Source organism: Gordionus sp. m RMFG-2023, chromosome 2 (assembly GCF_954871325.1).
Source record: "Gordionus sp. m RMFG-2023 chromosome 2, tfGorSpeb1-WG-v2, whole genome shotgun sequence".
NCBI classification, from domain to species: Eukaryota; Metazoa; Nematomorpha; class Gordioida; order Chordodea; family Parachordodidae; genus Gordionus; species Gordionus sp. m RMFG-2023.
Genome location: NC_088776.1, coordinates 3,656,499 through 3,684,318, shown reverse-complemented (window position 1 = coordinate 3,684,318; position 27,820 = coordinate 3,656,499). Strand labels below are relative to the sequence as shown.

At 31.7% G+C, this 27,820-nt stretch overlaps 1 protein-coding gene across 2 annotated transcripts in view; it reads left to right on the top strand.

Annotated features, from left to right (window-relative positions):
* Window positions 1–24,044, top strand: part of LOC135923494 (uncharacterized) — a 131,946-nt gene extending 107,902 nt beyond the window's left edge. For both annotated transcript variants that reach the window (XM_065458276.1, XM_065458275.1), the window contains exons 5-15: window positions 64–120; window positions 479–1,369; window positions 6,970–7,466; window positions 7,874–7,998; window positions 10,615–10,780; window positions 14,658–19,875; window positions 20,185–20,357; window positions 20,455–20,751; window positions 20,936–21,128; window positions 22,427–22,635; window positions 23,267–24,044. In XM_065458276.1, the coding sequence (XP_065314348.1) occupies window positions 64–120; window positions 479–1,369; window positions 6,970–7,466; window positions 7,874–7,998; window positions 10,615–10,780; window positions 14,658–19,875; window positions 20,185–20,357; window positions 20,455–20,751; window positions 20,936–21,128; window positions 22,427–22,635; window positions 23,267–23,641 (8,201 nt within the window). In that variant the 3' untranslated portion in view covers window positions 23,642–24,044. The remainder of the gene's footprint in view (window positions 1–63; window positions 121–478; window positions 1,370–6,969; window positions 7,467–7,873; window positions 7,999–10,614; window positions 10,781–14,657; window positions 19,876–20,184; window positions 20,358–20,454; window positions 20,752–20,935; window positions 21,129–22,426; window positions 22,636–23,266) is intronic.
* The last annotated feature ends 3,776 nt before the right edge of the window (window positions 24,045–27,820 follow it).

Sequence of the window (27,820 nt, the reverse complement as noted above, 5' to 3'; positions counted from 1 at the left end):
ATAATTATTTAAGAATAAATAGGAAATTTTCGATTACAAATAATGCTCATTTCACATTTTTAGATTTGGCGAATACTAGCAAAACCCTGGCAGAAATCTACTATCAACATTCCTCTAAAAGTACTATATGCTATAAATAAACGCTCTATATATATTTATGTAAATCTTTGCGAAAATACTTTAAAAATTAAATATTTAAAATAAATATATAAATATTTTTTTTAATTTTGTCTACCAAATAAAAAAATATTATATAATTTTTAAATAATTATTAAAAAAATATATAAATTTATTGATTTTTACCATAATTTTCTTTTCTATTTTTAATATTAAAAAAAAATCATATTTACTTCTTTTTTTTCGATCGTAAGGGACTTAGTGTATCTTTTAAAACTCAAAAATATAATTTTAAATAAAAAAAAAAAATTAAGAAAATTTCGATGGTTTATTTTTTTCATAATTTTTTTTGTACCCAAAGATGGCGGTGCTAAAAATAATGACAACAATAATAATCAATGGTTATTAGACTTGTTTCGATTAGATAACGCTACCGAGCCTGGAAACCATAGCCAAACGCTACCCCGAATCCGTTCGCGCGACAGCGGTCTGTTCCCCAAAATATATTGCACGTTGTGCGATAGATTTTTATCCCACACCGAGCAATTGGAAAACCATGAGTCCTCACCTTTTCCACCCGCGACATCCCCGCGCCGCTATAGCGGAGAACCGAAAAAACCTGGATTGAATCGGCGATTCGATCACCATTTCGACTTGCTCGCCATTTCCCGGAAGTGCGCCAAAACTCTGCTCTCCATCCCCCAGGGGTACGTGGGCGACTTAAACATTTTGAATAACATTGAAAAGTCGGAGGAAAAAACGCTCATCGAAAATGATGACGATAAAAATATGACTATATCCTTATCCAATAATTTGAAGTATTCTTCTTTCGACTCATTGAGCGGGGACCAATTAACCCCACCCCATTGCTACGTTACCTTTTGCGAATCACATTCTAAACCTTGCGTGAGCCCGCTAGACGTCGTCCGTCATCTTGCTTCTCACCGCATCGATTCCGAAAATAGCCATCCTTCCGAAAACGATTTAGTCGATTATTCCGGGAAAAAGGCTGCCATCGATTGCCAAATTTCGAGGAAAAGTATCCCGCCAGAAAATTACGAAGATATAATGCTACGATCTCTCTTGTCCCACACGGACCTAGATTTCAAGGCCTTAAGAGATGCCAATTTTATGGGTAACATTTTCAACGGCACATCCGACAACGCAAAGGAATACACGGCCGCCTTGAAATTAGCGGGGATGACAGAAACCGACGCCGGTCCTAATGGCGACGCAACAATGGATAATTCGGGTAAATGATGAATTTATATGTATTTGGTAAAATCTCTAAAAATGGTTGTTAAACGGTTCGATTTAGTCCAATTAGAAACGGCTAACTCAGATTTTAAGTAACGTAAAATACTAAAATACTGAGGTTTTACCCTACAGGCGACATAAAGGTTTTGGACACATCTATTGCCAAATTTCAAGGTTTGTAATAATATATTGGCTAAATCTTGATTTGACCGTTTTTAGAAAAACCGGCGAAATTGAGCCGTTTAACATTATTTTTGCCATTATGACCTTAATCGACCTACCGGGGCTATATGAGCCTAGTAAGTTGGTTGTAACCATGATTAATCCTCGATATAATCTGTTCAGTATAAATAATATTGTATAATAATAATGAAATTTATATAATAATTACGCTCCTTTTTATATATATATATATTTTATTGATTATTTAATTACTTAATTAAAGGTAGTTATAATAAGTATATAACAGTATTTTTTTTATTATTATTGTAATAAGATTATAACTATAAGTAATGATAATTACCTTTTGAAAAAAAAATAATCGTTTTAAAATTTTATATATTTATTTTTTTTTGACTCGCGGTTTTTAGCGGCTCAACAAAAAAAAAATAGGATAAAAAAATTCGACATAAATATATTGTATATTTTTTTAGGGGTAAAACCGATGCTGTTTATTATACTCAGAGACCTACAGGTAGTGTTGTTAAATGGCTTGTTTTGAGCCGATTTTTAAAAACGACTAACTCAATATTTCGTCCAAAAAAATATTACGCAAGCCTCAAGATTTTGCTCATAGAAGGAACAAAGGTCTAGGCATATATTATCGAAATCTCAAGACTTATGCAATATTTTTCTGGCTAAAATATTGTTTTCTGGCTAAAATATTGAGTTAGCCGTTCTAAAAAATCGGCTCAAAATGAGCCGTTTAACAACACTACCTGCAGGGGTACCATTTGTCCGGCTCGGCCCGGTTTATATTTTCATGCTCGGTCTGACCCGGGTATATTTGATACTAGATTGGCTATTCCATTAATTAAAAGTAAACATTTACGTGGGAGACCTGGAGTGTCATTTTTTTGTGGCGACTAAATGTCTCCATTCTACGAATGTGCATTGATGCCATTTAATCGACCGCGCAACAAACCACAAAATGGCGCTACAGCTGATTCGTATGTATAGACACTTTTAAATGCGTTTAATGATCGAAATCGCCAATATGAATAGTATATATATACATTCGATCTTTTATTTTTCTACAGTGAAGAAAAGAAGAAAACAAAAATTTAATTAAATTTTTTATTTTTTATCAATCAGAAAAAATATTTTTAATTTTATTTTTGACAAAGTTTATGTGTCAAAAATAGAAAATTATGACCTATGATTTGGACAGTCTTTTTAATTAAAAAAAAATTTACTTTATTATTTTCTTTTTCTTTACTTTATTAATGAAAAACGGTTATATTAGATTATATGGATTATTAAATATAAAAACGAACGTTTACTTACTACTGTATTTTTTTTTTAAAAAAGGACCAAAAATTTAAAAAAAAAAGATATCTTTTAGCGACAAAGCTTAAAATAAAAATAAAAAATACAATTATTAAACTAAAGCAAAAACTTAAAAACATACAAATAAAAAAAAATAGCGGAAATTTTAGTTATAATATCAGCTCTAAACCCAACCCCCAATTTTTGAATTTTCGTGTATTGTAAGGTTTCGACCCGAAATTCCTAAGAAATTCACTTATTTTCTTTAAACTTGGCAATGTTTATGTAAATTGTTTCAAATTATCCATTAAATTAATTTTTTCCCAAAAATTGGTTCTTCCCAGGGTTTTGTAAGGCACGGTCCCGATTTTTAAGATTTAACGATTTTAAGCTATCCGGTCTCTTATAATATTACGACAGACAACTTTCTCGGTAATGATTTACAAAGGCACTTAAAGCCCTAAAAGACGGGGCTCGAGGCTAAAAAAATAAATTTATCGAATTTAGGTTCGGGGTTAAAATATAAGATCTTGTCCGGCCCTGCCCTAAAAATATCGATGGCCTTCGGTCACGAACCTTTAAATACAGCTCTGACCAGAGCGAGCCTTGGGTTATGATTCTAAAACCTGAACCGGATGTTTGTCCAAATTTTTTTTTAAAAAAAGAATAATGAAATCAATTAAATCAAGTTGGAAAATTATTAATAATTGATCGTTTAGGCATTCATTTTTGCTGCTCATATGTTTCAATTTTCTGTAAGTGGGTAGCCAATGAGCAATTTCTACATCGATTACCATTTTTTGTTTGAGCCCTAGTGGAACCGACATTTTCCGGAAACCAATAAAGATCCGGATTTAGGAGTTATTATATATCTCTAAAATGAGTGCTCTTTCCACTTACCCTAACCTTTGAAATGATAAAACATGGTTTTGAAACTGGGACCAGGTCGGGCAAATTTTTAAAAAAAAGTAACGGTCCCGGTCACGGCAAAAATAAAACGGTCGGCTAATTCTACGTGAAAAAAATTTACGGGGCAGGTTGGACCCTCAATAAATTTAAAATATCGGGCTAGGCTTTGCAAAATCTCTGATTTTTTTTTTTTATATTATAAAATTTTGATGGAGCTTGCTTGGGCATTTTATTTTATTTTTTTAAAAAAAAAATCTTTTTTTTATAAGCTAATTAATATATTGATTTTGATTAATTTACTATTTGAGAAAAAATATATCACTATATATATATTTATATATATATGCTTATTTCTTTAAATTTTATGAGCTGTCTGTCTAACTAAATTTACTTTATAATCTATAAATAGAAATAGTAAATTCGCAAAAAAATAAAAATTGAACAAGTTATTTAATGATCCAATAAAAAATAGACGATACCTATTTTCAAAACACAAATTGATTTATAAATCGGTTGATATCAGAGACCTTCCCTGATTTTTTTTAAAAAACCCGGCCCGACCCGACCCGGGTTTTATATTTTGGGCCCTGCCCGGATTTCTTTACTTAATAATGGCGATTTTAAAATATTTCGTTTTAAGATATTCGGCCCGGTCTAGGCCCGGTTAGCTCTGCAGGTCTCTGAATGTTATATAAATAAACCATAGGGTCGAGATATAAGAGCCTAAATTGACTTTGAGGAAAAAAAAATTAAATAAAGATATATATATATATATATACACATTAAAAATATGCTGGCGGTAAAATTGGTCTTCAAAAAATTTAACGGACCGGAACCCTGACTTTTCTTATTTTAGCAACCGGAAAACTTGTGCAAAAAGTCCTTAACTGTTCGGAACCGGGCTTTACATATTCTCTACTTCTAATTAATTAATATAAAACAATAACAATTTTTTGGCATCGCACGCTATATTATACAATTTTTCCACAAACTATAAAATTAAAAATTAATTAATAATTTTATTTATTTATTTTTAATTAAAGTAAATTTTTTTAAAAAAAATAAAAATTAAATTAATGTAAAAATTAAATCGTAATTATTTTTAGCGATTTTAGTTAGGACAGAAGTAATTAATAAAAATTTTAATTTTTTATATTTAATCTTAATTTAATATTTATCGATTGAAAATTCCGGACATGGCTCGAGTCAAAATATCAACAAAATCAAGGGAATTTGACTATTTATTGAAATTCTCTTCCTTTCTTTCTTTCTTTCTTTCTTTCAATAACTCTCGCTTTAAGCATTCTCAAAATTAAATTTGCCATTATTCGGCTATGTCCCTTAGACGATGCCACTAAAATGACCCACCCCCTTTTTCCCCCCGTCCTCCAAAAATAAATAAATTTCTTCTATTTTATTTTATTTCTTTTCTAAAAAGAAAATTTTAAATTGATTTTATTTTTCAAGAAAATATTTAATTAATTTTATTTTTTGAAGAAAAAATTTTAAAATTGATTATTTATTTATTTTATCAAATATAATTATATTCCGTTTCCCTTTTAGATAACTAAATGCTGTTTTCTCTTTGTTTTCCATCTTTTCCCCTTCATCTCGCATATGAATGAAGTTGATAATCATTTAATTAATTAAGATATTTAAATAAGAAAATAATTTGTTTATATAAAAATCATATTCATTTTATTCCTAATACCCTACCCCCCTCCCCACCCCCTCCTCCCATTGCTCATTTAATGGAAAGGGAAGAGAGGAAAATGGAATATGGAATCGAAAATCTTTAAATTATTTTTTTTTTCTTCTTTCTTCTTTTAAATTAACTAAGTATATATTTTTTTTTCTTTCTTATATTTAATTAAAAAATGTGTATTTTTAAGAAATTTAAAATCAATATAATAAATTAATTTTTTTAAAAAAAAAATAAAATAAATTGGATTACGAGTGTACTTACTTATTAATTATAATTAGCAAAAAATTATCAAAAATCAATTAAAAATTTTTTTTTTTTTTTTGTTATTTTGGTTTTTTAGAATGTTATTCGACTGGCAATCGGGATTTTTGCGGGAAGGTTCAGGAAGGGCGCGATTATTTTAAGCCAGATTTTTTAAAACGGCCGAACTCAACATTGTAGTCAGGAAAAATAATGATAACTTAAGCCTCGATATTTCGCTGATAGATGTCCAATAACTTGGATCATCTATTAGCAAGATTTTCAGGCTTGTTGTAATATTTTTTTCTGCGCGGAGTTCTATATTTCAAAGCTCGAATCTTTATTTTTAAATTCCTTATTTTCTAGCCCTTAGGCTCCTCAGCCCGTGAAAGAAAGGAAGGAAAAGGTTTTTTTCAACTGGTTTGTAAATTTTTCTATCTTTAGGCTCATCCCGCCCGAATTTTTTAAAATTAAACACATGTTGTAGGGTCCGCTCTTCAGGTCTCCGGGTGAGTTGGAAGGGGGGGTTAGAATAGTTTTTAGCCCCTTCCTCTGTTTTTTTTTGTTTCCAATTTTTTTTTTTTTAAATTTTATATAAATAAAATCGTAATTTTTAAAAAAAAAACGAAAAAAAAAGAGTAAATATTATTAATTGAATTCTTAGAATTTAATTATTTAATAAGAAAAAGAAAGAATAGAAAAGCAAAATTAATTTTTACAATTTCCCCGAAAAATAAACACCTTAACTCAAATAATGTTTGTCTTTTCTTTATTTTTTCCATTTAATTTTTTTTTTCATTAACGAAAATCGGCCGACATATTATTTTGACTCATCATAAAATTAGTAATAATTTTCAAGTTTTTACCCCCTATATTAAATATTAAAATTTTTATTTTTTTACTTTTTATAAGGAAATAAAATCTCGTTAAAAATAAGAAATGTAAATGAATTATAAATAATTTTTTAATTTTTTTTTTATTATTAAAGGGCAAAATTTCTTTTATTTTTATTAGTTATTTTAATTTTTAACTTTAACAAAGAAAAACGTCTCAAATTTTTTTTTTAATGTTATTTTATAATAAAATAATGATTTGTTTTTTTAAAAAATAAAAATATTATTCTGAATTTATTAATATTATAAATTATATCGGGTTTTAAAAAAGAATTTTGTAAATTTATTTTATTCCCCCCCGAAAAAAATTAAATAATTTCCGTTTTTATTTTCTTCTCAAATTTGATTATGGTGACGCAGCTTTATTGGAATTGGCGCGATCTTTAGCCCTGAAATATAACTCGCCTTCCACGGTCACCCAAAACGATACACATAACGACTCGGGCATCGGTAGTACAAATACCCCTCCGATTTCGGCGTCGGCGTTGTCCCCTTCTTCCATGCTTAAAATGGCGTTAACGTTTCCTTCCGGCGGCAAACACATTGGCGCGGGATTTCATTCGGATAATATGGGACGAATCCCCAATTTCGATAGTCATTCCCATGCTTATCATCGTAATCGTAAAGAAGACGAATCGCGCGAAAAAAACCTCGAAGGAGGCCCACCCATCCCTTCCTCATTACCATTATCATCTAGTCAGAAGAACGATCTCGATCCACGAAAAAATAACCGCTTGAGCGACGAAAACCCTCCTCCCCCCAAATTAGCGGAAGATGGTGACCAACACGAAAATAAAGCTTCACCTCACAACGAAGAGAGTTCAAAAAATTTCCCCGCACTCGATGATGCTATAAAAGTAAATAAAAAAAAAAGAAGAAATTATTTTTCCTGTATTTAAATATTTGGGCTCCCCCAAGAAAGATAGGGTTCAATTGTTTGGGGTGGGGCCTAGTTAACTTAAGAGAATTTCTGCCCAAATGAGACCCACTCTCTTTTTAATAGTGTTGTTAAACGCTGGCTCTGTTTGAGCCGAAATTTAAAAACGTCTAACTCAATGTTTTACACACAAAAATATTGTTTAAGTCCCGAGATTTCGTTAATAGATTTTCAAACCTTTGTACCACATGTGGACAAAATCTTAAGGCTTGCATAATAATTTTCCTGATAAAATATTGAGTTAGCCGCCGTTTAACAACACTAACTTTTTAAAAGAAATAACCTTCCATAAGGATATTGTTTACATTTTTATTTACATTTTTACAGTCGGAAGAAAACCCACCTGACCTCTCACAACTGCCCAATTATTCGAAACAATTAATTTCCGCTACGACCAGCGAATCCCAAATTTCAACCAGTATCGGCAAGAAAAGCATTCCTATCAGATTAAAGTAATAATATTATAACAGATAAATTATAATCGCGGGCTTTTAGAAGGCTCGGACCCCATTCTGGCATTGCCTTCTGCTGCCGTGATCATCATTCCATTGAATATGAACAAAATAAAATACGCGATAATACCTTGAAGCCTTTTTTTATGCAATAAGAAAAAATTAGGATTTAAACGGTAAATGTAACCTTAACCTTTTATAGTATTAAATTGCTCGATTTGAGCCGATATTTAAAAACGGCTAACTTAATATTTTATCCAGAAAAATATTACTCAAGCCTGAAGATTTTGCTCTCATACATGGGCACAAAAGTTTTGGATATCTATTAGCCAAATCTCGAAGCTTAGTCCATATTTTCCTGGCTAAAGTATTGAGTTAGCCGTTTAAAAAAAAATCTGTTCAAGCCGTTTAACAATCACTATCGACCTATCGACAACTGACGTATTTTTCTGAGCTATATTGTATTAAGAATGCAAACAGCTGATTTACTTTTCCTTGAGCGACAATGTATTTAAGACAACTGTCTCAAATCGGAGTACATTGCTTGCGAATAAGAAATCAGCTGTGGACACATCTTTCCTCCCCCCCCCCCCTTTTCTTTTAAACATACATATTTTGAAGAATAATCGGAAAAAAATACTTTTTGCCTAATTAGGCCTGAAATCAAAAGTGACGTAACCGAGTTTTTAGCCCCAAAAACTGTATAAGTCTCAGTTCGAAAGTTTTGGCCAAATATATGACTACTTGAGGAAAGCCGGGAATAAAATCTACCCTGCTCTTCAATACTAGGCCATAAAGGCGCTCAACATTTAATTTAATTTTAGATATTAATAATATAGTTTAACTACCACCAGGGCTGTCAACCAGAACCCATTTAGGGTTCGGTTTCGAGAATTTATTTTTTTGTAAAAAAAAAATATTAAAAATCATTTCTAAACTATTTTAAAGCCTAATTATTTAATTTTGATATATTTAAAAACTTATTTTTCTGTGAAAATTTTTGGATATTTTCGTGGAATCATTTTTATTATATATTTTAGAGCACTCCATTTTATATTTAAAAAAAAATTTTTTGCAGGCATTTGTTGAATAATGGCTCTATTTGAGGGCTGATTCAATATTTTAACCAGGAAAATATTGTCTAAGCCTCGAGATTTCTCTAATTAGATGACCAAATCTTTGTGCCCATCTATGACCTAAATCTTCGGGCATTGCGTAATATTTTTTCTGGATAAAATGAGTTGGCCGTTTTTTAAAAAATCGGTTCAAAATGAGCTCCTTAACAACATTATACCGACACGTAGGCTATTGATTGTTTGTTAGATTATTAATTTAAAAGTAAGACATAGGCTATTGATTGTTTGTTAGATTATTAATTTAAAAGTAAGACTAAAAGGAACAAATTCCACAAAGTAAAACAGTTTTTTTTATTAAACGCAAGTTGCAATTGCACTGTCAAAGTAAGTCGTTAAAAAAAATCGATAGTTTAATTTTAGCCAATAGATTTTTGGAAGATATGATAATTCACTTATAAAATACCTTTAGAAAAAATTAAAAGTATACTAAGCAGTGGCGTCGCTAGGGGGGGGGACGCGCAGGCGCTCGAGCCCCCTGAAAAATTAATAGCCCCCTGAAGCAAAAAATTTTTTTTAATGGCTCCTTAATATCACCTTGAACTAAAAATAAATTTTTTGATTGCCCATTGAATGATTTCTTTTATAATTCTATTGAGTAATATATAGATTTAATTTTATAATTTAAAAATTAATAAGTCTATCTAAATTATTTTTAAATGAATACTATTTTAATTATTAGATTAGATTAATACTTGTAAATTATATTTTCGCTGTGAGCTTGCAATCAAATTCTGTGTTAAAAATAGAATATTAATATCACTCACTAAATATTAATTTAGCATTAACAAGCTTTATTGACTTTTATTATTTAATTAATATATAACCCTAATTAAATAAATATTTTATGAAAATTAACAAATTTAATATTGTAATTAGCCGAGTTCAAAATCACTAATCAACTATATTATTAATATTTAAATTTAATTACCATGCTTCTACTTAAAATTATTTTCAAGGTCCAAATCCAAATAAGTATAAAGATTTATTTATAAAAAGTAAGTAAACATATAGTTTATAATCCTCTATTAGATATAATTGGTTATAAAAGATAAGGTTAAATACCACCTTTACAGACGTTTTGACATATAGTTAATATTTTAATAAATTTTACTAATAAATGCTTTTGATAATAAATATAAATAATAAATTGCTTTCAAATATTTAACGCCATCTATTTATTAGAAATATATTTAAAAATTTAACATCTTATTATTTAATTTATCCCAGAATGGATGTAATAAATTAGATAACTTTTCTTCTCTATTTTTCTGGAGGGCGAACCCTGAATCTGAACTCTTTTTTTTAAGGAGGAAGGCTTATAGTTATTAGTGTTGTTAAACGGCTAACTCGATAGATGTCTAAACCTTTTTCCCATCTATGAGCAAAACCAGGCTTGCGTAATAATTTTGGCCAAGGTATAGGGTTAGCCGTTTTTAAAAATCGAGCCGTACGTTAATTACTGTATTTTGTTTTTCCTAAGGAATAGCGCCAAATGCAATCTTTGCCATATGCGTTTTAACAAGGCCTCCATTTTGACGGCCCACGTCAATCGCGTACATAAAGGGGAGACCAGCATTTTAGCCGAATATTCTTCCGCCGATTCACTGAAGAAGCAAACTGGCATAGAGAAATCAAAATCGTTCAAGGTGATAATTTTAATTATTTCAAGCATAATATATGTGTTAAATTTTTCTGGAATAATGACTCACCCGGAATCCCGATTTATATAATTTTCAAAAAAACCTGTTTTTAAGCGAAATATATTTAATTTTGTGCGGAGTAATACATACCTACCCTATGAATTTCAGTCAATTTAGCCATTTTTTAAAAACTCTATGAAGAATACTTCGGAAGTTTTAGACAAAATTGTCGGAAATTTTATGTAAACGCTTTATGACTGGAAGTTTCCCGATAAATTCAGATACTTTTTTTGAATTTTTTAAAAAGCGCCAAATTATTTAAAATTGAAAAAAAATTTAATACTCACGTGGGGATATCGGATATATCGTCTTTCTAGAAAGACTCATCGCATATGTGAGATTGACATGACTAGACTTATTTTGACGCGTATACTTTCCCTGCCTCTACCATTTATCACATTCGAAAATATTTTTTTTTGGTAACATCTAACCGGGCAAAGGTGAAGGGTTTGGGGAAAGAGGGGGGGGGGGGTGTATAATTAAAATTATAAAATGGCCGCTAATGTTTGCGAAGCGATGAATTTCGAAAACATATTTCAAATCTGTCGCCATTGTTTTTGAAATGAGATGATCAGTTTTTTTAAAATTAAATAATCTGTTTGTATAAAATTAGATATAGGAATAAGGTCTGACCTATTGCGAACAACAAAAAAAAATATACTAATTTTTCTTAAAAATTTAGTTGACATTTTATGATATTGATTCATCTGTAATCAAATAGTTAGTTGTCAATTAATTCAAGGTTAATAATTTTGCGAGTTGGCGAAAGTTAATTAATCAATATTGCTTCAAACCTTATAAAACTTACAATACATATTTTATATAAATTGATTGCTTACTCAAATTTTTTTTTTAATTAATTTAATTTCAAGGTAAACTAATTAATATTCGCGTATATAGATTGCTAAGGATTAAAATTAATTTTGCGCAAAAAAAAATTCTTAACATATTTTTTTAAAAGAAATCAATTACACTTCTTAATCAATGCTGCGTTTATTTAATTCAAAGTTAAATATCATCATTTAAAATTTAAAACGAGATATTATCGTCGGTCTAGAATTGGAGTGTTCCACTCGATGACATATATAATACCTAAACTGACGATTCGTTCATTAAAAGTGTACATCAATGCAAATCAGCTGGAGACGCCATCTTGGTTACACTAATCACATTATTAAAAAATTTAATTTATTCCTATATATAATGGGAACTTTATTAAAGAATTACCGGATCATCGAGATAATAAGGAAGCAAGTTATCAATTTAATAGTAGTTTTTAACGTGAGAATAATTACTATACGTGTTACCAAAATATCGGGTCCAGCTGATTTGCTTTTAACGACTAGTGTTTTGCCATTCCGGTCCCGGCCAAAATAAGATTATTCCGTTCCGGTTCCGTTCCAGCCTTTGGAATGTTCCCAGAAAAAAAGTATCTAAATATATATTATTTTTTTAAATCTACACATTTGATTAATCTTTATATTTTAAATCACTTAAATGAATCAATTAGTACATCGAAGCGATAAAATATATTATTTTCTAAAAGATTATCATATTTATATTGGTTCTTTTGTGGTGTTAATATTATTTTGAGTGTCGAAAAATTACGTTCAATAATGACCTTATAGAATTTAATATATGCGCATGCGCACATGTTAGATGGATTAAATCGAAGCGACAAAATATATTATTTTCAAAAAGATTATCATATTTATATTGGTTCTTTTGTGGTGTTAATATTATTTTGAGTGTCGGAAAACTACGTTCAATACTGACCTTATAGAACTTAATATACGCGCTTGCGCACATGTTAGATGGATTTTTTAAAAAAAAAATTTATTTGTTTAATTATAGAAATATAATAAGGAATTTATATATATTCTCAGCCGTTTCGGGGAGTTTAGGGAATAACGGTCCCATATTAACATAAACCTTTTCAAATAAAACTGGTGTTAAAATGAATGTTAAGTATATAACTTGGAAGTTTATAAAGGCTACATGTTATCATTAAGTTCGCCAATCCAACAAACCCTATGTAAAAATCGGATTTTTTTTTTAAAAAAGGAAAAAAGAACGACTATTAATGTTGTTAAATTAGCCAGGGTCGGAATATTTGCAACTTAGGAATATACCTAGACTTGACTCCAATAATGGAATTCTGTTCCAAATCCAAACGGGCTTCATTTTACTTTTTTTACAACAAAATTCTCCCGACTTAGTCGGGGCAGTTTGGTCCGGCTAAACTAACTACGTTAACGGCGACGTTTAAGTGCCAATAAAATATAATAACTTGAATTTAACCTTCCTATATATATAATTAAATATTTATAAACTGCTTCTATCTCTTTCTTTTTAAGTATTGAAAGTAATTATAAATTCGGTTTAAAAAATAAATATATATATATATATAAACCTATAAAAATTTACATATTTTTTTTTGTTATATTATTAATAATTAAAAAACTTTATTATTTGTCGATTTTTTTGGTTATTTTCTCTAACAAAAAAAAATGAAAATTTTCTCTTAATTTTTTTAAATTACAAAGGTGAAAAATTCCTTTTGAAATGTGCATAATTAATTATCATTTCAATTATGATCATTTATAAATAGTTAAAGTATATTAATGTTTCCCCTTTAATTGTTGCCTAATTTATTATAATACTTTTCGTATTAAATATTCCAAAAAAAAGAAGAATAAATAATGTATTTTTTTTAAATTTAATTTTATATACATTATATTCTTTTTGTACAAATTTTAGTTTTGAAAGAGTTCTTTCTTTTACTTTTGAATATATTAGTAATTTAAACTAAAATATTTTTGTAATTTCAACCTACCTATAATACTATAATAAATAAATACCTTTATTGTCGCATTCTTATTATCCCTTTACTTTTCCTCTAAATGTTCCCTTTATTGGAATTTATAATATTGCAAAAAATTCCCCAAATAAAATTAGCATTTTTTTTAACTATAATTATTGTTTATCGGTGTATACTGATTTAAAAAAGGGGCGAAAAACAAAAGAAAGAAATTTTTTGAAAAAAAACCTAATTATTGCAAATTGGTACCATGGTGCCACCCGAGATTATTTTTCAGATCTTGCCCGATCCCATAGGAAAATAAAAATAATTTGTCCCAGATTCAATTCCATTTCCTTTTTAAAGCTATGATTCCAATCGTATTTCAATATCGGGTCCGATCAGAAAATTAAATGTCCGACTCATTTCATGAGAATGTCTTTCCAACCGGGTCGGTTTCACGGACAGATCCGTGTCCAGATGGGGGGGGGGCTATAACGCGGGCTAAAATAATGCAACACTGTTGTTGTTTTTTTTGGGCGTATTTACTTAAGAACGAAAGGAAGAATTTTAAAATAGCCAAAATGTTAAACAGTTGTTGTGTCTCTTTCTCCTAAGTAATGAAAAATAAAAGGACTTAAAATGTTTAAATTGATTTTAATTTTATACAAAAAAAAATTGAAATAGTTGGTTTGGTATGATAATGAATGGCTAATTTCGTTTTATGAGGTGCGAATTTTATCGTTAAAATTATTCATTCTTTGATAGTAAAAAAAGAAAAAATTAATTTTTTAAAAAATAAATTAAAAATTCTGTTTTAACTTATTTGATTATATTAAACTTTATTTTTTTTTGCTATTTCAGGTTATAAAAATTTTATTTATTCTTTCTTTTGTGTGTTTGACTTCTATACTTAACTACAATGTTAATTAAAACAATATTATAGCTTAAGTGTTTATTTTACATTAAATTCTTTGTTAACTACCACATCGTATTTATACGTATATATTTCAATTTTATTAGGACGATTTCAAAAGTAAATCGAACAAGGATCGCAATGTAGGAGAGTCCCTGTCCATAAATGGAACTATTTTACGAGATAGTAGGCTAACTCGACACGCAAAGAATCGCTACGATGCGGAAGACGAAGAAGCGAATTGCGATGATACCCAAGATTATGATCTCAAAAACTCCTTATTTCAATTTCCGTTCCCGGCATTCCACTCCTCGAATCTCAAGGAGTCCGGCGGCGTGGAAAATGGACCTTCTTGCACCCGTATGACAGCTCTCGAAAAATTCTGGGATCCCAGCCGGCCTTTCAAATGTCCGCTTTGCTTGGAGTCATTCACTCAAAAGAATATCTTACTCGTTCACTTTAATTCGGTGTCCCACTTACACAGGCTCAAAAGGTCGGTTTTGGACAAGTTCAACGATGGCACAGCCCAAAATATGGGGGAGTTCTCACAGCACGAGCTTATGGCGAACTACCTATCCTCCCTGCATAATTATCAAAATATCAACAATGATATTTGTACGACCGAACCCCTAACCCCTGCATCTTCCCTTAAGCATAAAAGTTTCGATCCTTTTTCTAAATCGTTCAAAGCAGCAGCAAGCAATGAACAATATTACCACCAAAAGAGAAAAATGTCCCAGAAAATGTACGAGACTAAACTTGCCAAATTCGGCGGCGACGTAATCACAAGTGAACATATGGACACGGTTGATAATGCTACTCTTGTGGCGAATAAAAATGGTGCTCTGCAGCATCAAGACCACTTATCACCTACTTTCGATTCAGCCCTGGCCAGCATTGGAATAGAAATGGTTCGGGATTACGATCAAAACACGGATCTTGAATTCGAAAGCGGGAAGGAGGAGGAAAAAGAGAAATTAAAGCGTTGGATTGGTGTGGAAGATTATGGGAAGGAAGGTGACGTATTCGCGAATTCTGATACGACCAATTATAAGTTTATCTGCAAAATTTGCCGGAGCAAAGAAGGAGAGGATATTTATTACGATTCGTTAGCCAAAATTAGGGTCCATTTGAATGAGAACCATGGGTTCGTGGTTACCGACAGGGATATCACTTCTTTCGGCCTCGAATTCAATGGGAATGATGGTGTTGGTATCGTTGGATCTAAAAACGTTCTTACAGTCTCGAAATCAAAAACGCCAGGCTGTTTGCCTGATCCCGATATCAAACGCGATGTAAATAAGCCACGAGTGGACGATGATTCCAACAGGAGTAGCCTAAGTTACCATCAACGCGCATTATTCGGTAGCAAATACAAATTCAATAAGAAGGCCCTGAGAAAAGACTTTTCGCGTTCCGCTAGGCCTCAAAAAAATGCCTCCTTCCATTATCCCTCTAGATCCAAAGCCTTGTTGTTAGACGATTTGAACAAGGCTATCATAAAACATCATACTTCTAAGCAAAAACGCGATGATACTTCGAATTTGCCCAAAATACCAAACTTCTTGGATAGCACCAACACAGGACCTAACTCCTCTTCGTTTGACGTTTCCTCGTTATCCGCTTACGATTCGAACTCGCCGTTTCCGTCTAATGGTCCTCATCCCTTTATGAACCCTTTCTACCCACCTCATTTCCATAACCCTAACCTCTTGCTCACGCCTCCCTCTTCCTCCTTCTCGCCTAACATGCTGTACAACGGAATGATGATGAGAGGTATTCCTCCCACTTTCCCATCTCACCCGCACTCTTATATGTACCCTGCTGCATATTACAATTACTACTTTGGCGGACACAACAATGAACATTCTCAGATGTTCCTCCCTCCTTTTCCCATTAAAGATGAGGAATCGCATTTAGAAGATAGTACCGATCATAAAGAAAATAAGGAAAGCACAGGTCATGCATTTGAAAAGCAAGCCAACAAAAATAACGCCAATTGTGCTGCGTCGTCACCATCCGCCAATCCTATGGTCGAAAATTCGACCAGTTGCCTCATGTCCAACAAGCGGGCTAGAACTCGGATCAGCGATGAACAACTCAAAATTTTGAGATCTAATTTCGATATCAACAACAGTCCCACAGAGGAGCAAATCAAGAATATGTCGGAAAAATCCGGTTTGCCGGCTAAAGTCATCAAGCACTGGTTCCGAAATACCCTGTTCAAGGAGCGGCAAAGGAACAAGGATTCTCCTTACAACTTCAACAATCCACCCTTGGCTAGGCTCGCTTCTTCTTTCCCGCCTTACGAGATGGGCATCCCGTTAATCTCGCAAAACAGTAATAGGAAGGGTTCATGCTCACCCCCGCCACACGACGACCAAAAATGTGAGAACCAATTCGAGAAAGGTGTCGACGGAAAAGATTGGGTCGATAGTAGCGTTACCGAAGAGGTTCGAATGAATGACGTATCTACCAAAGAAGAGCTGGATGAAAAAATTAGGACGGAGACTCGCAATGCAAATAATATCAAAGGCGAATATATGTCAGATTTTAAACACTTGCACCCACAAGTAACGGAAATTCTGACTAAAGGGATGGATGATGATGATTTAAAAAAAGTTCCCCTCATTGCGAACGAGACAGTTGCTTTAGAGTCAAAAGATTTATCTACCATAACGGAAAAAAAGCAGTGCTCCAGCGCACCGAATAATTCTATTTGCGAACCATCTCAACAACAAGATTTCGATAGTAAGCCCCTTTCAGCTATTACTTCTCACCCCCGATCTCCATATTTATTGGAGAAAGGTTTTTTATATCCATCTCAACCCTATGATGGTAAACTACTCGAGTCACGAGAATACGGTTCTAGCTTGAACGCTTTCTTTAACACCCAAATGCATTTGTCTGCTGCCGATTTAGCTGCCGCGGCTTTAGCAAGCGGAGGGCGTAGAGCGAACAGAACCCGATTCACGGATTCCCAGATCAAGGTCCTGCAAGATTATTTCGAAAAAAACGCTTATCCTAAAGATGACGAATTAGATAAACTTTCCAAGATACTAGGACTTAGTCCGCGCGTTATAGTAGTCTGGTTCCAGAATGCGCGGCAAAAGGCCCGTAAGCATTACGAGACTAATCCCAATTTGGCTTTCAACTTTAGCGCTTTCAATGAAGCTAACAATAACTCAATCAACTCCCATTTCACTAACGATGACGCGTCGCCATCTCCTCTATTAGACGATAATAATCTCGGAGTCCGATCTCCGCCGTCTTATTTTGAGGCATCGGAAAAAGATTATGGGATGGATGAGATAGAACCTAAATCCCCAGCTGACGAAATCGTTATCAAGCCTGATCAGACTAAGGCTTTTGGGGATATCTCGTATCTGCATCGCTACTACGAAACATACTATTCTCAATACATCAACAAATCTTCGTCTAGTCAACCTGATGTCCACGATTTCTCTCACAATAACCATAGCACTAATATTGATAATGATATGGTTATCAAAAGAGAACCTATCGATTTCGAATATTGCGAAGAAGATCGATTGACGTGTCCTCGTTGCCGAGTAAAATTCCCATCCCAATTCATCCTCTCCGTGCATAAAGCCCAATGCGACACTAAACTCGATAAAAACCGTAAACCAACCGCTGCCTTCAACTACGGTCAGCAAGATAACGACGAATCGTCGTCTAGCAAAGACACTTCCGCTATCAATGGGCGAACTTCCGCTACACCTAGCATTACGGACAAAAATGTATTTGACGGCTCATCCGACTACGCTACCCAATTGCAAAACTATTACGCCTACGTCAAATTGATGAATGAAGCGGCGAGCTTCGCGACAGATATCAATCCTACTTCATACCTACAGCAAAACATCGAAAACGATCAATTTCCCGGGTATTCGTTTAAAGGGGACAAGGATACTTCCTGCAGGACACCCGATAACGCTTCTAATTCCAATTCGGATCACATGACGAGTGGCGAAAATATCGTGACCGGCTCTACTAATAACCAGAATGGTAGTCTTAACGATCAAGCAACCACAGAGGATGGCAACAAAAAAAGGCTTAGAACCAACATATCGCCAGAACAATTGTTGTACCTTCATCGGCATTACCAGACCGAGAGCAATCCATCTAAACTTGTAATGGAGAAGATAGCGAAAGACATAGGGCTTAAAAAACGAGTGGTTCAAGTCTGGTTTCAGAACGCCAGAGCTAGGGACAAAAAGTCTTCGATGTGCTATTATTCGACTTTCAGTCCTACCACCGTTCCTGTATCCAATTCCATGTCTTCAACAGTTTCCGCTGGGTGTAAGAAGGGCTTGACTAGTCCATTTTTCAGTCCCACTCCGAAATCGTCTAAGCGCTGCCCTTTTTGCAACATGTTTTTCCGGGCTCGTTCTTTGTTAGAGCTTCATGTTAAGATCAAGCATCCCCATAATTTCGACGATTTTTTAGCCTTCATGCCTCCTCCCTCTTCCCTTCCCTCCGCGTCTAAGACCTCCATGGCCGATCCGATTTTCACATCTGATTTGAAATCCCTAGAAAATCGTACTGACCCTTTTAGAACTAAAAAGGCTGAAAATATTGATTCTGCTATGGATATTGACAATAAACCTGGAAATGTATTGGATACAAATATCAAAACAACCGAGGATGTGTCCGCTAATTATGACCCAAATTCTTCATTATCGACATACCTTAAACGACCACTTCAAGCCTTCACTGACGGTAAATTGAATAAAACCCAGCCAGTATTAGATGTCAAGATATTGCCTACGCAAATGGCCAAACCGTTTGACTTGCTTTCCCCTCTAGACTTGAGTCGATCATCTGCCAACAACAGTACTAATTGTAACGACTCCTCGGAATCACCTTATAACAACAATAATTGCATTAAGGAGGCTGATTCTTCCTCTTTCCTCCTAAAACAAGATGCCAATACATTCCATAACGATTCTCAACACGTAGATTTGCAAAGGAAGCTGTTGAGGTCGCGGAACAGCAAGCTTTTGGATCTGATGATGAACCACAAAAAGGAATCGGACGATTACTCTTCAAATCTCTCGCCAGAATCCAGCGATAATACAAGGTTCAGACTAACTGGCAGCAACGATGCCATTACCAAGGATTTCAAGGAAGCTGGTAATTTTGTCTTGTCAACTTTATCGGCCGTAGCTGCTTCTTACGGCTCCTCCAATTGCATTTCTAATAAAAGATACCGAACTCAAATGAACAACTACCAGATTGCTTGCATGAAACACATTTTCAACGATTACAAAACGCCCACCATGATGGAATGCGAAGTTTTGGGTGAGTTACCTTATACCTTTTTTTAAAATAAATCACGATTTATTCGGGATCGAATTTGGATTTAGGAATTTTAAATGCTTTATTTGGCCGAAATTTTTAAAAACAGAGACTTAACTTAATCGGAACGGACCCCATCTTAAAATACCCCACATCATATGGATGATGAGTATCCATTTAGTTTCTGTACCCAAAATATCCAACCAAAGAAATTGAACCTGAATTCGGGTTCTACGTTCTAAGTATCGTTTAGAATAGGGACCCTGGTATTATTGTACTAATTAGGAACGATAAATATTTGTTTTTATTTAGGGTCCAAAATTGGTTTGGCTAAGAGGGTCATTCAAGTATGGTTTCAAAATGCCAGGGCTAAGGACAAGAAAACCAGGTACGGTTACCACAAAGTGTCCCAAGATCAGGAATGGAAAAACGCTAACGAATGCCGCCTTTGCAACGTTAAATACAATACCAACTTCCTCATTCAGGTATAATCCAATTTTAAATATATCTCATGCTTCCCACCCCCCTTATTTGATCTCTGTTACTAGTGATTCGAATAACTCGTAAAAAAAATATTCTCAGGATCATATATTCACCGATTCCCACTTGAACGCCATCAAAAAGTTAATATGCGGCTCAGAGGCCAGTAGCAGGATGATGGTGGAATGGGAAAATTTGGGAGCTTGCAATCAGGTTCTATCTCCATCTCACAAGCTTTTCGATTCTTATGCTAGGAGCAGCACCTTGGCATCTAAGCAGCATATTGCCGCTAACTCGAAAACAACTCATCTAGTCTCTGAGAAGGATAACGATTCTATGGTCGGTGATTGCGACGACAGTCTTTCCGGCGGCGACAAAAATGAAAGCGCCATGGATTGGGTCAGTTTTAATTGTTAAATAATCTATCTCACGATTACTCTGAGATCTTTTTTTAATTACCATTCTTGTTAGTTCCAGTAAGGGAACTATACGGATCGTAGGGATTTCATATAAAGAATACATATTCTGTTAAATAAAATGGCTGAAATACAGAATTTTATAATATATATATATATACAAATAGAACAAATCTGTCGATAACCCGGAAAATGGTAGCGAATATACAAATGCTCAGGCATTAAAATATCTCAATTATTTTTACGACAATATAATGTATTCGAATTCCTCGCACTCTCTCATAAATCCGCCACCACCTATCCATCCCTATTTATCAGCCAGCAATGGTCATCTCTCCAACAATTTCTACGATTCTGAAGGTACTTTTATTTTATTTCTGTGATCGATGATGTCGTTTTTTTTAACTCCCTATCGATTTATTCGAAAGTAAGACAGTTAAATGACATTTAAGTTCTCCATATTATTACTTGTCAAGATTTTCCTCATGAAACTCATTGAAATCTTTCTAAAGAGAAGGTAATTAGTAGGGGTGTACCGATACCACTTTTTGGAGGCCGATCCGATATTCCCGATATTAAATTGATATCGGCCGATAACCGATCCGATATCATATCTAATTTTGTATTCTGTAAAGATACCAATGATTTTAATTTTTAATATACTTTTTATTAGTATAACATCTATAATTTTACTATACCATAACATATGTCATTTAAATATATTATAATGATCAGTCATAGTTTATATTCAATTCAATTGCAATTCTTAAAGTATATAAAATATTTTTACTGATAAATTACTTATTTATATAATAAGTAATAACATTAATCTATTACATAATTAGTAATAAACAAACATATTTGAAATTAATATATCGAAGATTTCTTTTTAGAAATACCAAAATTTCCAATTTATCAGAGATCAGTCTGCGGTGATGGGGACTATCGTCAATATCACTAGCGTCACTAAAAACAGATTCTGAAGAGATTATTAAACATTTTTTTAAACAGAATGCGAAAAAAATAACTATATAGCAGAATGTTTATTAACTAATTATTACTATTAAAAAAATTAAACATAAAAATGGATTTCGATTTTATTTATAAAAATAAATGGTTTTTTAGATATAACTTTTTTTTAATTTTGTTAAAAGCGCCATTTTTTATCGGATCGGAAAATTTTGTAATATTTGCCGATAACCGATATTTTAAAATGGGCGAAATATCGGCCCGTTCCGATTCAATATAAAATATCGGTACATCCCTATTAATTAGCCTTGGCCAGGCAAAGAAAATTTTAGTGTTTGGTAGTTAATTTTTTTTTTAATGACATTGTTTCAAAGATAGGTGGGCAATAAAAAACTGTTATAAATAACGATTTCGTATGAATATCGAATCGGTGAAAAATTTGTGGATAAGCACGGTCCATAAACACGTGATTTAGCCTATTTTGAAAAAATATTTATTGCCCCCCCCCCCGAGATTTCGCCAAACTCTATCCTTAGATGCTTTGGAGGGTAAAATCTTGATTTATCCTATTTTTCTAATAGGCTTAATTCATAAAACTATAAATGACCCTAATTTTTATAACTTATCTAAGAAGAAGGTAAAAAAATTTAAAAATAAATATATATATATAATTTTATTTGATCTAAAAGCGGCATCACCTTTCCTAAGAAACGAAAACCAAATCGTGACCGAAAAATTCGACCAATCATTGTTGAACGAAGGAACTCCACTCAATTTGCTTCAAATCAGTCCCAAAGTCTTGCTGGACATTCAAAAAATCTTGTTCACCGACATCAGTTGCGAAAAACCGAATTTCGTTTTCACCCAGGACGCTAGCTCTCTCAAGGATTTGGGGGAGGTTTATAAATTTAATATTTAAAAAAAAACAATTATATCCCTATATATTTATGTGTTTATTTTTTCAATTTTAAATCATTTTTCTGAGCGCGTTTTTTAAAAATTTAAAAAATCTGATTTTACCGGAAATGTATGCCGCCATGTTTGGAATACCTACCCATAGTAAAATCCGATACGCGCTCCAACATATGATTTAAAGTTGTAAGAGTAACACATTGACGCTGACATATATAGCGGAAAATAATAAAAAAATATGCGAGTTTTAGCTCTTTTTCGATTTCTAAATATAGCTTATCGGAATATAAAACGATTTTTTTTGAGGAACAAATATTTGGGCCATCTAAGGATTATATTAATGTATTTGAAATGTATGCCCTTTAAATTTGGGAACATTAATGTGTCACGTGATAAATTTTGTAAAAAAAAACCAGGGTTGTGGACCCGAATTCGGCTTCAAAAATTTGGGCCACAGACCAAACAGAGACCGATTTGGGCAACCCGTCGAACCCGGGGTAATATGAACCTGGGGCGGGTTCTGACCCCCTAGAAAATCGGTTTTCGATTAAGTTATTATCAAAAATTTCGGCTAAATATTTATCTTAATTTTTTTTTTTTATTTGCCATCGTCTTAGAAATCTGACTCCGTGGTGCAAGAAATATCCGCTCAAGTGGGATTCGTGTGCCGAAAGTGTCATTTGGTTTATCCGTGCGGAAGCGCGTGCTTAAGTCACGTTAGCAAAGATGGGTGTCTCTTGAGTGGCATCCCCGATGTTCCCAAACAAATTTCGGAAATCTCGCCCGAAACTCACACAAAACTGATGCTAAAATTAGTGCAAACTTATTACAAATGCGTTCCGTGCACCTCTCTCCCGGCTAGCGACCACCAAAATGGTACCACCGGCAAAGAAGGAAAGCTTCGAAACATCAACGACGCCTATCATTTCTCTACCGCCATAGACTTTAATCATCATTGTAGAACGGACGCCCATATTTCTTCTATGAACTAAAACAAATCGCACCCCTCATTCCGCCTCTCTCCCATCCCCTATATATTTATAAAAAAATGTGATTTTCATTCCTCTTATCATTATAAAAAGATCTTGGAATTTAGTTGAGATTTATTAATAATCATGTATTTTTACACAAGGAAAAACTAAAACCCATAAAAAAACACACAAGCAATAATTTTATTTTTTTTTTTTAATCTAATTTTTTTTATTTTTTACCAAAGAAATATTTTAAATATATATATTATTATTATATTTAATTCTTATTTTACGTTTTAAGAAACGAATTTAATTAATTAATATACATTTAAGAAAAAAAAAAACTATAATAATTATTAACCATATTTTAAAAAATAAATTAATATTAAAAATAATTATTTTCGATGTCATTTATTAATTCCCTTTTATTTTATATTTAATAAAAAAAATTACGCGCACCTAAAACATTTATTGATTTATTTTGTATTAATCAATTTATTCCATTGTGGAAGAAAAAAAACATATTAAGAATTTAGCTTTGTTTTATATATATATTATATTCATTTTTTTAAGAAGTCATTTTTTGTCACACTTTTCCGGATTATTTATTACTCAATTTTAGGGAAAAAAATGATTTTAAAAAAAATTATATACTTTGTCAAAAATATTATTTATAAAAACAACAAAAAAAACTACTTATAAGTAAAAAATGTATTCCCCACAATTAAGTAGATTCCCTTTGATCCACAATAAAATCACTAATATTTTTTGCTTTTATTTATTGCACAATTTTTGCATTAACTAATTATTTTTTTTCCCAAAATATGTCCTTTCCCCCCCCCCCCCCATTATTATAGGAAATCTTTTTTACCTTTCGTTATATAAAATAAAACAATTATCTATAACTATAAAATATCTTTAAAATAAAGATATAAATAATTAAACACTGTTCCCAATTTAGAAAATCTATTGCTAAATAAAAACCAACCCATTTATTTGTAAATTTTTTATAAGTTTTGGCCAATAAGAGCAATTTAATTTTTTTTTTGCTAAATTATTAAATTATAATTTAAGAATAAATAAAATTTACACTGTGGTTTGTGGTAAGCCCAAATTTACTGTTTATATTTATAACGTATAATAGCTTTATCTGGATATTTTTTTACTTTCCTTTAAATATCAAAAAAGACACCACTACCCTCTGAACTTAAATATCGATTGGGCGGAGGCATTGCAATTAAAAACAAAAAATGAAAAAGAAAACCCTTGAAATATAATAAAATTTATTAGAAAAATATTAATAAAAAAAGTGCATAATTTATATTTTATTTTTTATTAGAATTTTTGATTTTTTGAAAGCTTTTATTTTTATTGGTTGATTTGAATTTTAAAAAAATATCAACCAATCATATCCTCCTCCATCATTTTCAAAACATCACGCATATTAATTTTTATTTTTTTTTTGTTTTTTATAATTGTTTTTTTTTAAATTTAAACAAAAAATAAAAGGGAATATTAGATAAATTATTTGAAAAATGAAAAACAATTTTAAATTTATAAACATAATTATTACTAATAAAACTATAACCTTACCCCACTACGATTTATTTTTTTTATAATTTTTTTTCAAAAAATCATGTTTGTAAAAGAAACTCATATCTCCTTAATTATATAATTTTTGTAGTTTAATTTTTATATACATACATATATTAAATATTATTATAAATTACACAAGATTCGCGATTTTGAAAGAAGAAGAAAAATGGAAAAGAAAATTATTAATAAAAAAAATAAAATAAACTTCAAGTATTTTTGTCGGAATTTAATTTAGTGAAATCAAATCAATTAAAAAAATTCAGATGGGTTTCGAAATCGATATAAATTGGTGAGAATCGTTTCGTTATAATTATCCCCCCCCCCATATTTGGAATATATATTTAATAACCTTCTCTAGCATCGATCGAAAAAAATTCGCCTCCTAGGACGAGAGTAGTGTTGTTAAACGGCTCATTTTGAGCCGATTTTTATTAATATTTCAAAAATATATTCAATATTGCTATAAACGAGATTTTCAGTATTTTAACTAATTTTTGTTTTCGCGATAAACTAACCATTATAAATATTTTTACTAATACTCTCATTTATACTTCAAAGTCCTAAATTCTTTAGTAATAATTTAGAGGAAATATTCCTGGTGATGAGATCCCAACCAGAGCTCTGCAAATTTATTTTTATTATGAAATTTTAGCCCGGTCTTAAAAAAACCCTGTCTAGTTATTTTAAGATCGGGCTTCAGACTGACCGGAAGGGGGGGGGGGGGGTGCTACCAGCTCTTAACTAAACATATGGAGGCACTCCCTCCCTCCGCCATTTATCTACATTTTTATTCTAATATGATGACTACTTTAAAATCGCCAACCCACTTCGTTCTAGCTTTATCTGTGATAACACGCTTTCATTTCAAGTATCTCTTGTACCTTGATAACTGTCCTATTGTTGATATTTTGCTTAAATCTTTAGCAGATTTAGCTTGAAAAAGTTCTTTCTCGATCATTCTGTTACTGTCTCGATTGGTGTTGGTTTGGATGTTAAGGCAATTTGTGAAATTAGACTTTCAAGTTGCTCGTAATTTCTTATAATAATTAGTAAGATTGCTTTTTTTTTGTGAATTAGATTGCCTTCAATAGTATTCACATGGTGATTCGTTTTTTTTTCTTGTAATTTTTATTTGAAAAAAATCATTTTCCCGACCATTAATTTTTAACATATCATGTTATAGATAGTTTCTATTTGTTCCAAATTAGGACACTGAGCTTCCTTTTGCCGACAACTATTTTAAATTTGACATTTTCAACATATCTCTTGTCTCATTTTATGTAAGGGTAATTTAATACCTCCAATACAAAAATTCGCATAATAACGTCACTGGGATGGAGATGGACGGAGGGGGTGGGCGGCGCTAGGGGCTTGAGCCTTCTTAAAATTTAATGACAAATATCTGAAAAACGTCATTTATTTATACAAATTAAAATTTTAGGTGCTCTAGCTTAAGTATATTCCGAGTTATGGACCTTCAAAGTTCTAATGAAAGCCTTTTACTCTTTTAACGAATTCTCAAATTACTCAAAAATATTGTTTAATATATATTATAGAACTCACTTCTTTAAGAAAATTCAAAAAATTATATTTTTAAAATATTTTCAGTACGGTTGTATATTTCCAGTAAAACACAAAAAATCATTTTTTGGGAAGAATATAATTTGAATGGAAGAAACTCCACAAATATGTTTATTACCGATATATATAAATATTTAAGCAGGGATGCGAACCCGGCGAAATTTTAGCCTCGGGTTCGGTTCGGGTTCGGTTTATGGAAGTATTTTTGAACCCGGGTTTACTCCTCCAGATTCAGGTTCGGTTCAAATCCCTGTATTTAAGTAAAAAATATGGAAGAAAATAAAAAATTTTATTTTTTTTTAATTTTGTAATAAAAACAATAAGCATAAAAGATGAAACTCACCATATATGTTTATTATCAATAAATTTACATTAAGTAAAAATATTAATTGAGAAAATAAGAAATTTAAGTTTTATTTGGCTTTTATAATCTTAAGAATAAAAAAAAAAAAATTAATTATAGACTGAAGATATCGTTAAAAATAATTCAAATATTTTTTTATCGGGGTAAAAAAAAAAAATGTTTTATAAAAAAATTTCTAGAACAATAATCACCCGTTTAATTGCTTATCGCTTAAGTGCAATATTTTTAAATGTGAAGAAAAATTCGCCAATATGTTAAATCTACAATGGCATAATGTTAAAATATATTTTTAAATGCAAATCGGTTAGTTTCGAAATATCGGTTAAATGCGAAAGATTTAAAGTCCCATTTATATAATAACGACTATATTTTTATCGGATAATTGCGAAGCGGTAATTTTTGAATTGAAGATTAGCACTAAATTATTAAAAAATTATTTTTGAATTTAAATTGAACCCTTAAATTCTTGTAACGTAATCTAATGGGTTTTTTCCTTTTATGTGAGGTTGGACCCTTAGTTTTTATGTATCTCGTAATTTTTATTATATGTTTAAATTGTTTTTAGTCAATTTAATTTGTAGAAAAGAAATTAACACCTTGCCTTACAAATAACTAATAAAATTAGCTTTCCGTAAACAAAGGTAGCATTTCATAGATAT